The sequence below is a fragment of the Acomys russatus genome, chromosome 9 (genome assembly GCF_903995435.1).
Source record: "Acomys russatus chromosome 9, mAcoRus1.1, whole genome shotgun sequence".
NCBI lineage: Eukaryota > Metazoa > Chordata > Mammalia > Rodentia > Muridae > Acomys > Acomys russatus.
Window position 1 is genome coordinate 31,639,476 of NC_067145.1, and position 11,768 is coordinate 31,651,243.

The window sequence follows — 11,768 nt, forward strand, 5'->3', positions numbered from 1 at the left end:
CTCCCTCCATTATTCTTGACACTCCATCCTTGCCTATTTTGCACAACACCCTTCTTCCAGGATGTTTTACTTTTAATGCAGATTTATCTATTTTAAACGGATGTACATTCCCTGCTTTGTCTCCTCCCCTCCCTCCCTCTCTCCCTCCCTCCCCATATTTCTCTAAAACAAACAAACAAACAAAAATCAAAACCCATAATATCCCCTCCAGTATGTTCTTGGGTACATAAGAGCATTCTGAGAGAGCATGGGAAAAGGGTGAGTGTGTCCCAGGTTAAAGCCGCCTAGACTATATCCTGGAGAGTTGTTTGGACACCCAAGTAAGAGGTGGCCTTGGAAATTAAGCCCAGTGCCGCCCCCCCCCGCCATCACACACACACACACACACACACACACACACACACACACACACACACACACACACACGGCAGGGCCTGGCTTCCTTAGAGAAAGAAATGTGTAAGGATTTCCTTCCATCAAAGTCTCCTCCTAGGCTCAGGCCGGTTTGCAGTTGCTGCTGGGGCCAGGCTCGCCCAAAACGCAGGCTTGCGGTGCGCACTGGTGACTGCAAACTTTACTGCAGATCCCAGACCCTCTCAAGACTACAAGTGAGGAACTCCTGGGAAGCTGGAGCTCAGCTCCAGTAGGTAGGGGATCTGAGGCTGCAATGAGGGCTACGGCTGTTAAGTTGCCTATCTGCTCTCATCTGGTACTGTTTCAACTCCCTCACGGGTTCCGGGACCGCAGACTAGAGCAGTCCCTTGGAGGGAGCATTCCTAGTCCAGCCTTTCGCTGGCTCTCTGGCTGCGCGCACTGCGCTCCCTCCTGGCTGCGCCGCGGACTCTCGGAGCTCTGGCCAGCGCAGCCACCTCCCGGCGGTGCGCAGAAACCTGGGCCCAGTTTCGCAGACGCCTTGCCCCGAACACGGGTGGGCCGCGGGCGGCAGGGTCTCAGCTGAGAGACAAGAGGGGAGAAAAGGATGGACAGAAGCATGTCGCCAGCAGGTCCAGCGAGGATGTCGACTGAATAGCCAGATGTGGAGAAGTAAGAATTGTCCCGAATTGGCGCGGGGAAAGAAACTTCAGGAAGTCTGTCTGAGGCGGGGTGTCTACGACAGAATGGGGACTTATGGTTCCCACTGAGGAAAAAATGGGAGAGACTAGCTAGCCGACCAGGGTCTGGAGCGAGCAAGCCGAATTAAAGGAGGAAGCGCTGGTTACTAGAATTCTTGATCGTCCGGAGGGAAACAAGAAAAAAAAAAGTGCGTGCTTTTGTTGTTGTTGTTGTTTGTTTTGTTTTTGTTTTCCGGGAGTTCAGGGCCAAACGCAGATCCCAGCTCTGCAGGGGCAGCCGCCTTGGGTGCCCCTCAAAAAGGCCGGGTTGAGAACCTCACTTGGAGCCCAGATTTCTTCCCGGGCGAGGGTATCAAAGACCCCCCTCGCCTTTGGTCGTAGACTGCCCTCCGCGCTTTCCAGGAAAGTGTTTTTAGGTTTTAAAAACTAGAAATAGCTATGCAGTTCCAATACACCGTAAGCCCGAGGAGACTTCCTTTGCATGTGGAATTAAAGTTGGTGCAATGAAAATATTTAAAACAAAACGAAACTTAAAAACAAAAAGCAAAGCTTGGCTTAATCTCTCTGTTTCTCTTAATGAGCGACATGCACATGCCAGAAAGCCCTGGCTGCGAATATAATAGAATACGACTTGATACACTGAAAATTACTTACATTTTAAATGCGCTCATTAAAGCAAACCCACTTAAAAGTGAATATTTCATTTTACTTAAAACAAAACAAAACTGTACACACCAAATTGGCAGCTTTTTTTTTGAGCCCTAAACTTAATTCACGAAGGTCAGAGTTGAAACAGAATAGTGGTGAGAGCTCTGGCTTTACTAAAATGCCCTGGTATTGTTTTCCTTCTTTCCTGAATAAAACAGGCGTGGAAAGAGGCAGATCCGGACACTAGCGGGGCGTTAGCCACGCGTCGGTGGCGTGGTGGCAGCGCCAGGTTTCCGCAGCTGGGTCGTAGACGGCAGACGCGAGCCACAGCGCCCCCTCGCCGGCCGCCGCGCGACTCTAACCCCTTTGCCTCCAGAAAGCCTGGGCCTTCGAAACCCATTTTGTACCGAAGCAGATCCTCTAATCCTGGCCTTAATATCTGGCTCTCCACTGAAAACAGTCACAGCTTAAATGAGTCGCTAGTCAGAGCCGACTCAAAGTATCTCGGCCTCTGCAGGTGCTAGGGCCATGTTAACAGAGTTTGTTTCTAATTCTGCTAAGTATGCGGGGAAGCGTCCACAGAAAGTACCCACAGCCTGGGTAAATGTCACAAGCGGTCGCTTTCTAAGCAGGCACCCGATTTCTCTGCATGTAGCACACTGCCCACTCCATTTACATAGCTGGAAAAAGCAGGAGCCACACACTAGGATTCCTAGGAGACTGGTACACCGGAACACCCTCCTTCCCCAGAGCACACACCCAGGCCTCTTTTTTCAAAGGGAGGCTACTGGGCCCGGGATCTCAGCAGGGCCATTGGAGAGCATTTTGAGCTAATCCTGTCACCCTAGCAGCAGAGGATTGTCTGCCCAGGTTCCACACTTGGAGAGTGAATCATTGATTTTGTTGTTGGTGGTGGTTTTTAAAGATCAAGCCAACTTTAACCTAAAAAAAAGAAGAATTGCCTTTTCCAGAGTTAGGGAGCATTAGTGCGAAACGGAGTTAAAGTCCTCAATAACAATGGGAACTCAGGAGTTAAGGTTCCTGTGTAGGCATTTTAATTCGCCACAGTCACTACCAATAAAATCGACATGTAGTCAGATTCGACTGTTTAATTGCACAAGGTAGGCTGTTTTATTAGTACCAGGCAGCAGTATGGACATTTTAGATTTTGGTGGAGAATAATTGCAGGAGCAAATACAGGGGCCTTGGTTTAGATAGGCTGTAGTGAGCAAAAGAGCTGCAACCACAGCATGTCTGTGAGCAGGAGACCCACCAAAGTCAGGCACAATTGTCTGCTTATGTTGTTAATTCATGTCCACACCAGCTGTACCTTGGCATAAGGATCTGCTCCAATCTGCTGGGTTGTTTTTTGTTTGTTTGTTTGTTTTTAATAATGACTAGCTGCTTTCTCTTCCATACCTGGCAGAGGTTAGAAGGGAAAGGTAGGGCAAATCTCACTGAAACCAGGGCAGGAAATTCGATTGAGAAAAGCTCCAGATCTGGGCAATCATTCCCCAGGTCAAAAATTAGATGCTTCGTATAAAAAACTTAAACCAATCTAATTGAAATCTAACTAAATGTCTCAGTCTGACTGGGCTGTTTGTTATCCACTACATGAGATCTCCTTGAAGACCCTCTTCCCAGAAGAATTCCTTCCTCAGAAGAACAAAAATACCTGAATATGCTGATTTTGCTCCACCCAATTGTCCTGCACTGGGGTGCTGGGGTGGTGCCCCTTGCCCCCCCCCTCTCTCTTCCTCCAAGGATGCCCCACCCAGGGTCTGCACTGTAGTTGCTAGTCTTGCCCTAGCTCTGGGTGTGTGGGAAATGGGCTGTGCACGTGCACTGAGACTTTAAAGGTGCCGCTGGTGAAAGGGGCTCAGAAGATTTGCAGGGAGAAAGAGAGGCTCTAAGGGGAGAATGTATGGAGTGGCAGTGTTTGAGTTGAGTGCCTGGTAAAGTACATAACAAAAGTGATACACTTGCCTGCCTACCGGCCCCGGGAACACTAACCTCCAACCCATCACTGCAATTTACTCCTGGTTTCCTGGGACCTGGGAAAAGACAAAACGCAGCCTGGCAGCGGGCAACATTCATTGGGTGTCATGGATCTGGCTGCAGCCGGAGCGGGAGCGCGCTGCCCAGGCCCACGCAGAAGTCAGGCCCTCGCACGCGAGAGACCTCTGCCGCCCTCTGAGCCAACCGAGGATAGAAAGGCAACAGACCTGAGCTCTGGCCGGCGCCCCAGCCAGCAGCGTCCTCGCGCACCACCTAGCAGGCTTCAAGGAAGAGACACCTGTTGGGCGGGCGCCCCCTCCCGGGCCAGCTCACACCTGACCCCTACGAGTCCCCGAGCGCCCCCCATTGGCGCTCCTTCAGGTTCAGTGGACCGGTGCCCTCTCTGGCCACCCACCCCCTCACATGGGGAAGGGGTGCAGGTGCTGGCAGTAAAGTTTAGGGGCTGTTTCCCAAAGGCGTTTGCTAACCACTAAGCCAGAGGACCCGCGAGTCGACACCTGAACCTCAGGTTACCTGAGCCACCCCAGGGCTGTACCACCTCACCAGCCGGCCCAAGTCCCTCCAAGAAGTGGTAGTGACTCAGTAAAGTCAGAGACAACTCTTCTGGCAGAAGCCTTCCCCAAATCCGAAGATGCATTCAACTTAACAAAAGGAAGCAAACACTCTTTGGGGGCCAGAGTGGCGTTTGTTGAGGCGAACCGCTCACTGACGTGTTCCAGACGTTAGCAGGCATGATGTTCCTAACACGGCCTGAAATCTTCTCAGTGGACTTGGGCAGAAGCCTCCCACAGCTTCAAACCAAAAAACCGCTCCGGTTCTAGGTCGATGCTTGGCAGCATAGGCGCCAGGAGCTGGCGACCAGACGCGAGGCCAGCCAGGCCGCCTTGGTCTTGAGGCCAGGACGGAGGAGCCTAGAAGAGAGACTGCCCGGCAACTCTGCAGGTGTCTCCACACTGCCCTCCAGCTCCGAGGTCTCTGCACTGGACACGGGATGAAATCTGGGCCGGTATCTTCAGGGTGACGAGGGGTGCCAGATCCATGCGTCCCCCCAGGAGGATCGGACCTGGCCTGACTGTGGGAGGCCTTTGCTGAACTGTACAAGGCGAGAGAGAGCACCAGTGGTGCCCGGATAGGGCCCCAGGAGTGAGGAAGGTGGCTGGGCCAGGGCGGGAGCCGGCGGCAGCGGGCTACGCGGACGTGGCTGAAAGGACGTGCCAGTGGGAGGGGGTGAGCGCTACGCCCAGTTTGGCCAGGCCTGGCTTCTCCGCTGCGGGCTGCGGGCTAGGGCGGGAGCTAAGAGAAGCCGCTGCGCGACAAAAGCCTGCACGTCCCTCCTTCCAGCCTCTCGCTGCCACTCCTCCTCCTTCCTCTGCTCTCCCCTCCCATTCTCTCCCTGGCCCACCCCCGACTCCTGCAAGCGTCTGCAGCAGGCGGAGCAGGGGAGGGGCGGGCACCAGAATATGCAGATGAGAGCGTGACGGACAGCTCGGTGTTCCAATGTCCCTCGGAAACTCGAGCGCTCCTTCCTCAACTCCTCACTCCCGACTGCAGACTCCCCCAAATCCCGACCGCCGGCCTGGCGCGCGGCTGCGCCCACCGGCTCCGCGCTGCCTCCGCTGCCGTCCCGCCGATCCGCTTGCCCCGCCGGCCGCCCAGGCTAGTGCCCAGCCCAGCCTGACCCGGCCCGTGGCCCCGGTGCGCCCCGGCCGGGCGTGGATGGAGGGCGCCGTGCGCGCTGTCCGCTGCTCTGCGTGACGCGGGCCCCGCGCCCCGCGCCCACCATGTCTTACCCGCAGGGCTACCTGTACCAAGCGCCCGGCTCGCTAGCGCTCTACTCGTGTCCCGCGTACGGCGCGTCCGCGCTGGCCGCACCGCGCAGCGAAGAGCTAGCGCGCTCGGCGTCGGGCTCGGCGTTCAGTCCGTACCCCGGATCGGCGGCCTTCACAGCGCAGGCGGCAACCGGCTTCGGCAGCCCGCTGCAGTACTCGGCAGACGCCGCAGCCGCTGCTGCTGCCGGCTTCCCGTCTTACATGGTAACCGCTTTGGGGTGGGGGCTGGGAGACCCCGACCCTGGAGTGGGTTGAGCGGGGCGCTGGGAACGTGGTGCGGGCGGCGACTCCGGAGTCACTAGTACCCAGTGCCGCGCAAAACAAGGGGCCGGGCTGACCCGCAACGCTAGTGGGGTGCTTTCCCGTAAGCTCGTGCGAGGTGCTACTCCACGGGTGCTGGGACCATGAGTTATCTCTAACCCGCGCTTGCAGATTGCTCGGGCTGCAGAATCAGTCGGCGGCTTTCCCGCAGGGCTCCGGGCCGAGGGCCGCCGCTGCCCAGGCCTCTAAGGGCCAACGCTGCACGGTTCGGGTTCCTAGGCCAGGCTGGTAGCGGAGGGGTCACCGAGTTGGGGGAGGACATACAGCCTCTAGCTGCCGCCCCTAGACCCAGGCCGAAGTTCTATAGTGTTGGTCTTTATTTGTCTAGCAGACTCAGCTTTAGAAAAACGTGTTAACGGGTTTGGAACCCTCTAAGTGCTACCGGAGTTCAAACTCGGCCTACGGGGCTCCAGCTCCAGAGACCCAGGATCCGCCTGAACATCTCTTGAATTCTCAGAATGGGCCCCTGCAAAAGCGGGTCGTAGCAGTTTTAGAGCCTATGAGGACATGGGGGGGGGGGGCGGAATCTGCCTTAGGTGGAATTCCCTGGGTAGAAACCAGGCCTCGGGAGGTTACCAACATCTCCTATTTAAACGTTAAAGGATGAATTAAAATGCTAATTACTACGTAGTTGAAGAATTGGAACCGCTGACTGGCTTCTGAGTTGCAAATTGGATTTACTCTTCTTTAAAGGGTGAATAGCAGAGTAGGGTTCCGAAGTTTTTTGTTGTTGTTGTTGTTTTTGTTTGGTTGGTTTGGTTTTTTGTTTGTTTTGTTTTGTTTTGTTTTTAAACTATTTAAAAGAGGGAAGAGGTTGCAGCGGGCAAGCCTCCGATGAAATTTAAATATAAAGAAAGTACTTATAGAAGCGCAGGACTATCCAGAGAATATGCTTGCAGACGTTATTCGCTCTACTGGGGAACCTAAGTCGTTTCAGAAAAAGTGAGATAGTTAAAAACAAAATTATAGAATCAAAAGGCAGTAGTTTTGTTTCCAACAGCTAGCCTTGTGTTTCTCGGACTCTCTGGCTGAAGAAAGAGGTTTCCAGCCCAGAGTCGCCTAGCAGGAAAGGCTGCAGGGGCGGACTGATGGTCGCCTTGGGGGTGACACGTGAAGGGCCCATGCACCCTCCACTCACAGGCTGTTGTGGGTTCCAGGGCTCGCCATACGACACGCACACCACCGGAATGACTGGCGCCATTAGCTATCACCCATATGGCAGCGCGGCCTACCCATACCAGCTCAACGACCCCGCATACCGCAAGAACGCCACGCGGGACGCCACTGCCACACTGAAAGCCTGGCTCAACGAACACCGCAAGAACCCGTACCCAACCAAGGGAGAGAAAATCATGCTGGCCATCATCACCAAGATGACCCTCACACAGGTCTCCACTTGGTTCGCTAACGCGCGCCGGCGCCTCAAGAAGGAGAACAAAATGACCTGGGCCCCGAGGAACAAAAGCGAGGACGAGGATGAGGACGAAGGAGACGCTTCCAGGGCCAAGGAGGAGAGTCCGAACAAGACTCAGGATGGCACCGAGACTTTGGCCGAGGACGAAGGTGAGCAGGACAGCTATCAGGGAGCTTTCTTCCCAGGCGGGCTGTGGTTGGGGTAGACGCTAAGCACCTGCTAAGCGGGGCTGGGCCTAGAAAAGCAACTAAAAGGCTTCGTTCTGAGTCCGGGAGATTTGGCCTCCGGCCCTGTGTAGATGCTGGGCTGAGCTTATCGCTGCCTCCAGGCGAGGTGCCGGGTCCTGGGGAACAGGGTTCTGAACCCTGAGTGGGTGGGGATGGGGGGTGCCCTGCTGGCCCAGCTTTCCGCCCACCGTCCCCGCGTCCCCGCAGGGATCAGTCTGCACGTCGACTCACTCACGGACCACTCATGTTCTGTGGAGTCAGATGGGGAGAAATTGTCCTGTCGTGCCGGGGATCCCTTGTGCGAATCGGGCTCGGAGTGTAAGGACAAGTTTGAGGACCTGGAGGATGAGGAGGATGACGAAGATGAATGCGAGCGGGACCTGGCGCAGCCCAAGCCCGTGACCTCCTCTCCTCTCACTGGTGTGGAGGCACCGCTCCTGAGCCCAGCGTCTGAAGCCGCACCGCGCGGTGGCAGCGGTGGCAAGACGCCCCTAGGCAGCCGGACGTCGCCTGGAGCGCCACCGCCCACCAGCAAGCCTAAGCTGTGGTCGCTGGCCGAGATAGCTACGTCGGACCTCAAGCAACCAAGCTTGGGCCCGGGTTGCGGGCCTCCCGGGCTGCCAGCGGCCGCTGCGCCAGCCTCATCTGGGGCCCCTCCGGGAGGCTCGCCCTACTCCGCATCGCCGCTGCTGGGCCGCCACCTCTACTACACGTCGCCTTTCTATGGCAACTACACAAACTACGGGAACTTGAACGCAGCGCTGCAAGGCCAGGGCCTTCTGCGCTACAACACTGCGGCCTCTGCACCAGGCGAGACACTACATGCTGTGCCCAAGGCTGCCAGCGACACTGGCAAGGTGGGCTCGCACCCACTGGAGTCCCACTACAGGCCTCCGGGCGGCGGCTACGAGCCCAAAAAAGGTAGGTTGCCTAAGGCCGAAGGGGAGGGATCTTGGTGAGTCCAGAACTAGCTTGAAACCTGGGAATGGGCACTGGGAGTGTGAGTCCTTTGGACAAATTTAACCTCTTTTCAGACCCAGAATTAAGGAGGCCAGTATGATGATGAGGGTTGAGAGTGAAGGCAAAGAGGACAAGTCCTATTTTCAGATCTAGCCTGCTTTATTTACTCTTTATTTAATTTATTGTTAATATTATCATCTTAAACAATTTGTTTTGGTAAATGTATTGGCAGGAGATGCAAACTGTGCATGCCTCCCTGCTGGGTGTAGTCTTCCCTCTGTAGCAGTGGGTGAAAGTGGAGCTTAGTGGAATTCTTTCTGCCTTTGGCTCAAGGAAGGCACAGGTTCTCGGGAGCTCTCAGAGGCCTAATTTTCTTACACTGCCTCCATTGTTCCGAGTTCAGCATCCCCGAGACAGGGGCTTTAAGGGGGGAGGAAGACAGGAAGGAGGGGGGTGGCGTAAGTACCATGGATCTTAGATTCTCTGGGAGTGTGTGTTCCCTGTAGAAATAAGAGCTGGTAGGTGCTTGGCTGATAGGGGCTGCAGCCTGTCCTCACTAACTGCCCCTCCCCTGACAGATGCCAGTGAGGGTTGTGCGGTGGTTGGTGCAGGCGTCCAGCCCTACCTATAGGAGGGCCAAGCTCAGCAGTGCAAGTAAGTGGGTACCCTCTCTGTCCTCCAGACCTTAGCCTGTATCCTGTATAGTGTGGTGTGGTTTTGCTTGTCAGGGGTTGGAGAATGGAGTCTGGCTTGCTCCTGGCCTCTTTGCCTTCTTTTCTTTTCTTTCTTTCTTTCTTTCTTTCTTTTTTTTTTTTTTTAAATGGATTTTATTTTTCTTTTCTGCTCAAGTTCTGCTTTGGAGAATCACTTCTTTAGTTGGAAAACACACACACACACACACACACACACACACACACACACACACACATCACTGAACATATAATATATACCCTACCACTGCTGCTGTTGATTGATGATGGTTTAAAAGATCTATGCACCTCTGTGTCATTCAGAACTGTTTTAGACACAAGACACATAAAGACACTTTCTTTGATCAGTGAGTTGTGCAGAAACCTGGGTATTAAAATCAGTAATGGATATTGTTTTCAGAATAAGATTTGAGAGACACCACCAGGGGTTGGTCTTTCATATGGCCTGCTACTTGGTGTCCAGTATTCAAATGGACACACTGGACTTATATAGTTCTTCTAGCCCAGAGCTGTTACAGAAATTCACTTTACAACTAGACAGCATTACTAGCCCTAGACCCTGAAGATGGCAAAGAGGCAGAGCCAGTAGACACAAGTGTGTGTGTTGTAATGTATTCATGTGGAATGAAGAATTTGGGATGATTTGGTCTTTTCCTTGGTCCACAGGTAGGTGTCACAATTGCTTTGGAGGCCATTCTCCCTTCCCAAGCTCATAAGTACACAGATACAAACCCCAGATGTGGAAATCCAGACCACAGCTTGTGCCACTGTAAAAGAGGATGCACACTGCACTGCCAACCCACAGACTCTAAGGACTGGACACATGTTGTTGGGCATATGTGAACTTGTTGGCATAGTATAGCTTCCCCATGTTTGTGTGACTTTGGGAAAGAATCTGTTTTTTCTCAGGATATCTTGATCACTTCATTGCCACGGTATATATTCTATAGATGTGATAGGACTTGCTGTAAATTTTATTTGTAAAAAAAAAAAAATGTACACGGTAGAACTAACGTGATTGAAGAACTTGAGTCCTTCAGAAGTGGAAACAAATTTGATATTTATTTTTATAATGATATAAAGCTTCTAGTAATTTATGCAAGTTGTATTGCAATGAAATCTAAAACTTTTGTAAATAAATTCTGCCTGGTTTTTATTTGAACATTGCTGGTTATACAATCTCTGTTGGTTGTTTAACATGAATTCTCTACTAATTTATATCTAAAACTGTAAATAAAATCAGAGTAGCCTATAAGAAAATGGTATTCAGGGCTCATTTTTACTGGAGAGGGGTTTCGGTAGGAGCCCTGGTGGTGGCCCTGTTCCCCTCTCCCAAGGTGATCCTAGCTCACCTTTTACCTGAAGAGCCCAGTGAAATAAACTCTTTTCCTGAGCTTATTTGAAAATTGCAGAGAGGAGAGAAAGAAAGAGACAAGATGTGTCTAAGGTTCTAGTTTCTTTACATACAAATCGTTGCAAGGAAAAGTGGTTCGGATTCTTGTTTCTGAATATGCAAATCCATTCTTAGTGTAAAGTTCTAAAACATGGGAAAATAAAAGGATCTGTCACCTCTCTGTGCAGTTTATCTTCCTTTGTGGTGCTGGATGGAGAAGGGTCCATCCTCCCATTGACACTGGAGATGGCCCTCCCATAAGAAATTACTGACGGGAACAGTTGTTTTCCTAAACTTGAAATATCTCAGCTGATATAGACTATGCTCATTTGCTGAAGGACTCTTTCCTTTCTTTTCTGCTTTAGCTCCCATTAACAGGATAGGGCAGCAAGTAGATTCTTTACTGTGGAACTCTGCTACCCTTACCCCCAGGGGGAAGAAAAGTTTAAACATCCTCAGACGTTGTCTCTTTATTGTCTACTCACCTCCTAATTACAGGACCAGCCTGGAATTTGCAGCCAAATAACCCAGCCTCTTTGATTAGTATCATAAAAGCAACCACTCTGTCACTTCAGCTTTCTCAAATTATGTAGATACCCATATAATAAAATTCCTGTGAAGAAGTGAACAATCATTTATTTCCTCTGCAAAGATAAATTGAGTGAATATAACTTACGTTTATAAAGCAAGAATAATGGTTCCTTAGATTGCCCTTTAATCAATCATACACTTATTTTTCAAGAGGCTCACCTATTTCATCCCATGATTAATAACAGTGCGGCAGGGGAGCGTTATTGGAGCCCAGCGGGGGAGGTCTCTGGTGCTTTGGGCTGCTCTGGAATGGTCAGTTGGGCTTCATTATGGGCTGAGATTGAACGATTTATAAAATCTTGTCTAAACATCTGCCAGCTCCGATAGGCTGATGTGGCCGAGGATGGGAAATTGCTAGGCCAGTTCATATTGACAAAAGGATCTCTCTCCAGTGGCTTTTTGTGCCATAGAAATTAGTGGCCTCTTGCTGGGGTCTTGTTAGAAAGGGTATTGGAAAGTCATCTTAGGCACTTGAAGCAAAGCCCCCAGCACAGCACGCTGGCCTGGGGAGGAACTAAGTCAGTGCCTCTGGAGGGGAAATGAAGGTTGCTCCGGCTCCGGGATCGGTTTGAAATGCATAGGC

The 11,768-nt window shown here is 52.2% G+C and overlaps 1 protein-coding gene across 2 annotated transcripts; it reads left to right on the forward strand.

Annotated features, from left to right (window-relative positions):
* The first annotated feature begins 931 nt into the window (after positions 1-931).
* Irx2 (iroquois homeobox 2) lies at positions 932-10,632 on the forward strand. 2 transcript variants are annotated; one of them, XM_051151068.1, is made up of 5 exons: positions 932-1,044; positions 7,048-7,453; positions 7,739-8,452; positions 9,070-9,145; positions 9,868-10,632. In XM_051151068.1, the coding sequence occupies exons 2-4, from the start codon at positions 7,078-7,080 to the stop codon at positions 9,120-9,122; spliced, it is 1,143 nt and encodes a 380-aa protein (XP_051007025.1). In that variant the 5' UTR covers positions 932-1,044; positions 7,048-7,077; the 3' UTR covers positions 9,123-9,145; positions 9,868-10,632. The 2 variants fall into 2 exon arrangements, with proteins under 2 accessions (XP_051007025.1, XP_051007024.1); XM_051151067.1 differs by lacking the exon at positions 932-1,044 and adding an exon at positions 5,392-5,773.
* The last annotated feature ends 1,136 nt before the right edge of the window (positions 10,633-11,768 follow it).

What these genes read in the sequence shown, in the direction of transcription:
- Irx2 (XM_051151067.1), top strand. Translation starts at nt 5,522, where the DNA reads ATGTCTTACCCGCAGGGCTACCTGTACCAAGCGCCCGGCTCGCTAGCG. An exon ending in CCGGCTTCCCGTCTTACATG is followed by an intron (nt 5,774 to 7,047) that starts GTAACCGCTTTG and finishes TGTGGGTTCCAG; the next exon opens with GGCTCGCCATACGACACGCA. An exon ending in CGGCTACGAGCCCAAAAAAG is followed by an intron (nt 8,453 to 9,069) that starts GTAGGTTGCCTA and finishes CTCCCCTGACAG; the next exon opens with ATGCCAGTGAGGGTTGTGCG.